The sequence below is a fragment of the Myotis lucifugus genome, unplaced genomic scaffold, assembly GCF_000147115.1.
Source record: "Myotis lucifugus unplaced genomic scaffold, Myoluc2.0 scaffold_2881, whole genome shotgun sequence".
Taxonomy (NCBI): domain Eukaryota; kingdom Metazoa; phylum Chordata; class Mammalia; order Chiroptera; family Vespertilionidae; genus Myotis; species Myotis lucifugus.
This window is the reverse complement of record NW_005873929.1, coordinates 8,304-11,655: the sequence shown is the minus strand read 5'-3', so window position 1 is coordinate 11,655 and position 3,352 is coordinate 8,304. Positions and strand designations below refer to the sequence as shown.

The 3,352-nt window shown below is 66.8% G+C and overlaps 1 protein-coding gene across 1 annotated transcript in view; it reads right to left on the bottom strand.

Moving 5' to 3' along the window:
- Window positions 1–237: 237 nt before the first annotated feature.
- Window positions 238–3,352, bottom strand: part of USH1G (USH1 protein network component sans) — a 3,624-nt gene continuing 509 nt past the window's right edge. The window contains exon 2 of the mRNA XM_006108631.3: window positions 238–1,459. Coding sequence (XP_006108693.1) covers window positions 238–1,459 — 1,222 coding nt within the window. The remainder of the gene's footprint in view (window positions 1,460–3,352) is intronic.

Below are 3,352 nucleotides of genomic sequence, written 5' to 3'. Positions count from 1 at the left end.
CCCCAAATTCTGATAAGCCCACAACCGAGGTGCACTTTACATTCGCTGTGATAAGAAAGCCTGGGTGAAAGTCTTCACCAATTGGCAGCCTCTTTTTCTGAAGGGGGGGGGCGTGGTTAAAGAAAATAAGTGGGGCCTCATGTGATGGATGGGGACTACCCCTCACTTCCGGGAAAAGCAGATCCCCTCCCCCTCCAACCCCTGTCTCCCCGCCCATTGGGGGGGGGGGGCAGGCACTCACAGCTCCGTGTCCTCCAGGGCCGGTGGGCGCTCCAGCGCCTGCCTCCGCCTCCGCACGGCCCCCAGGATCTTCTTGCGGGACCCCAGGGGGACGCTGATGCTGCGGAGGTCGAGGTCTGAGCACAGCATCAGGGCTTCCAGGTCGATCTTCTCCTGCCGCAGGAGGGAGGCGAAGTCCTCCAGGTGCAGGGAGGCCAGGAAGGTCTCCAGCGGGCTCGTCTCGGGCTCCAGGTCCTCATCGAGGCCCAAGTCCAGCTCGTCCCAGGGCAGCTCCCCCCCGCAGCTGCGCTCCTGCAGGCTGTTGGCACTGCCCAGGCTGTCGTCGTCCAGGCTGGGGGAGCTCTGCAGCCGGCCCCGCGGCGTGCCCGCGCCGTCCAGCGCCGCGTCCTCCCGGCCCAGCCCCTGCAGCCCGCTGCTCAGGTAGTTCCTGCGGAACACCATGGTGCCCAGGCCCGGGCGGGTAAACAAGGAGTCGTGGCCTGAGTCGGTGCTGACCTCCGAGTGGGCAGGCTCGGCCGCCAGCGTGGCACGGGAGACGCTGTCCTCGTCGGAGAGGAACATGTCCCGGAGCGGGGAGCGCCCCCACTCCTTGGGGTTGGCGTAGTTGCCCTGGCGCACGAACATCACGTCGCTGCCCAGCTGCAGGCCCGAGAGCGAGCGCACGCTCTTGCGGCCGTCCTCCGAGACCTTGAAGGTGCCCTCGCCGCCGTGCTTGCGCCGCTCCAGCCTCCGCTGGATCTTGGTCTTGCCCCTGTTGGTGCCATGCAGGGTGGCCTGCGAGTAGGGCAGGTGGCTGCCCAGCGCCAGGTGCTGCAGCCGGCGGCTCAGGGTGCTGGACGTGAGGCTGGAGAAGCTGAGCGTGTCGGAGCGCTCGGCCAGCTCGCGCCGGTAGCGCCGCTCCATGCGCTCGTGGTGCTTGCGCTGCATCTTGGCGCACTCGCGGATGCGCCGCTCCGCCTCGCGGAAGGCCTTGTCCTTCAGCTTGCCCACCAGCTTGGGGTTGAGGCTGCTCTGCTTGGCCGCGATGGAGTCCAGGTAGCGCACGCACTCCATGTGGCCCTTCATGGCGGCCATGTCCAGCGGGGTGTGGTAGTCGTTGTCCAGGCACCAGATGTTGGCCCCGAAGGACACCAGGAAGGAGAGGCAGTGCAGGTGGCCATTGGAAGCGGCCAGGTGCAGGGGCGTGTTGCCCCAGATGTCACACTTGTCCGGGTCGCCCCTGCAGGGAGAACACGTGGGGAGGGGGGATGAGCCACCGCAGCTCAGGCGGGCCGTCGGCAGTGGCTGCGGGTGAGGGGAGCTCCCAGCCTCCCCCACGGGCACACCGGCGGACCCGAGGGCCTGAGATCTCTCCTGATTCCAGGAGACTCGCAGCCCTGGGCCGCTGGTCGGATGTAGACCTGGCCCCGGGTCCGCAGGGGGTGGGGCGACAGAGAAGGCGGGGCCAGGGCGGGGCTTTCCCCAAGAGAACTGAGGGCTGGGAATCTCAGGGGATGAATAATTGATGCCCAGAGAGAAAGGGGTGAATTATTCATGGGGCCCAGTGGGGAGCTGGCCCAGAGAGGTGGTGGGCCAGGGCGAGTCTGGGTCTCTAGGCAGGCGTGGTGGCGAGCGTGGCTGCGTGTGCGGGGGTGATCGTAGGAGGATGAGGGGTGGTGTGTGCTGGGCCCGAGCCCTGGGTGAGTGCGGGTGCGTGAGGGTGTGTGCCTGCGTGGCGGCGGGCACGGCCATGTCTGCAGGGAGCAGGGCCAGGCCTGGCAAGCCCGAGTGTGAGAGCAGGTGTCGGGTCTTGGCCTGGGCCAGAAGGGGAGCGTGGGGGCAGCCAGGACTCGAGGGAGGAGGAGGGAAGTCTGCAACCGGGGCCCAGCGCCCTCTCCGCCCCGCGGCCCCATCTCTAGGAGCCCTTCGAGGCGGGCCTGACTACGGGACCCGCCCAGCCCCTGCAGCACCCTCCACACCAGCAGGGTCCCCCCAGCACGGCAGCCTCCCGCTGGCTCCTCCAAGCTCTCCCCTCCCGCAGGAGCCCAGCTCAGTGCCTCTGCCTCGGGCTAATGAGGCCACAAGGCCACCCCTCAGGGCTGGAGAAAGAATCGCCCCTTTGTCACTACCGCTCCCTGAGCAACCCCCTCCTCACTTCCCTTCCAAGTTGCCAAGTCCCGCAGGACCATGTGGGGAGGGGCTGCTGGGCATCTGGTGTCCACACCGAGACACCACCCTTGCCCTTTGTGGGAGTTGGGGGGGGGGGTGAGTCCCCCTGAGGGAGGGGCAGGAGGGCAGGATCACGTGTGTCCTCTTGGGGTGGAGAGGGGCCAGTCTTAGCCTTTTGGAACATGGTTCAGCTGTCTGGTTGTAGGGGCTGCCCACCCCCCCCCCCGCCCCCCACCTGCTGGGCCCCAGGAACAGCCACCCAAGGCGGGCAGGGGGTTCCCCCACCCACCACATAGTCAGGCCACAGGCCAGCACCTGGCGCTCCACCACGTGCCCAGGACCCTCCTAGGGCATCTCCTCCTCCTCCTCCTCCTCCTCCTCCTCCTCCTCCTCCTCGTCTCTGTCCAGGCTGCCCTGGTGTCTGTCCGCTTCAGCCTGCCTTCTCTTTCTAAATCCGCTGGGGGCGGGGAGTTGTCCACAAAGCCCTTCAGCCCCAGGAATCCCCTTCAGTCCCTGAACCCTGCATTCCTCAACGGCTACCCCCAACCCCTTCCCTGGCCCTGACGCCTGGGCTCTATGCTCCCCCTCCCCCTAGACAATTCCAAAGGGAGGGAGGGGAGCCTTCCGTGGGGGAGGGGGCAGCGGGAGTTGCGGGCTGGCTGAACCCAGTGACATTTGGTGCTGTGGGCAATGTCCATAAATCCCGGCAGGGAGTCAATAGAGAGAGTGTGAGCCCAGCCACGGGGCTATGGGTGGACACTGCTGGGCGAACCCTCAGATCCAGGCTGGGTGGGGCAGCGGGGACCCCTCCTTTCCTAGCCTCCCTCTGTCTCCTCTGAGGCGTCGGCACCTTTCTCTCCCCTTCTCACTGTGCTTCTCACACTTGCTCGAAGGTGCCGCTCAGGCAGGAAAACCTCTTCACTCTCCCCCCTCCCCCTGGTAGCCTCTTCCCACAAGATAAATC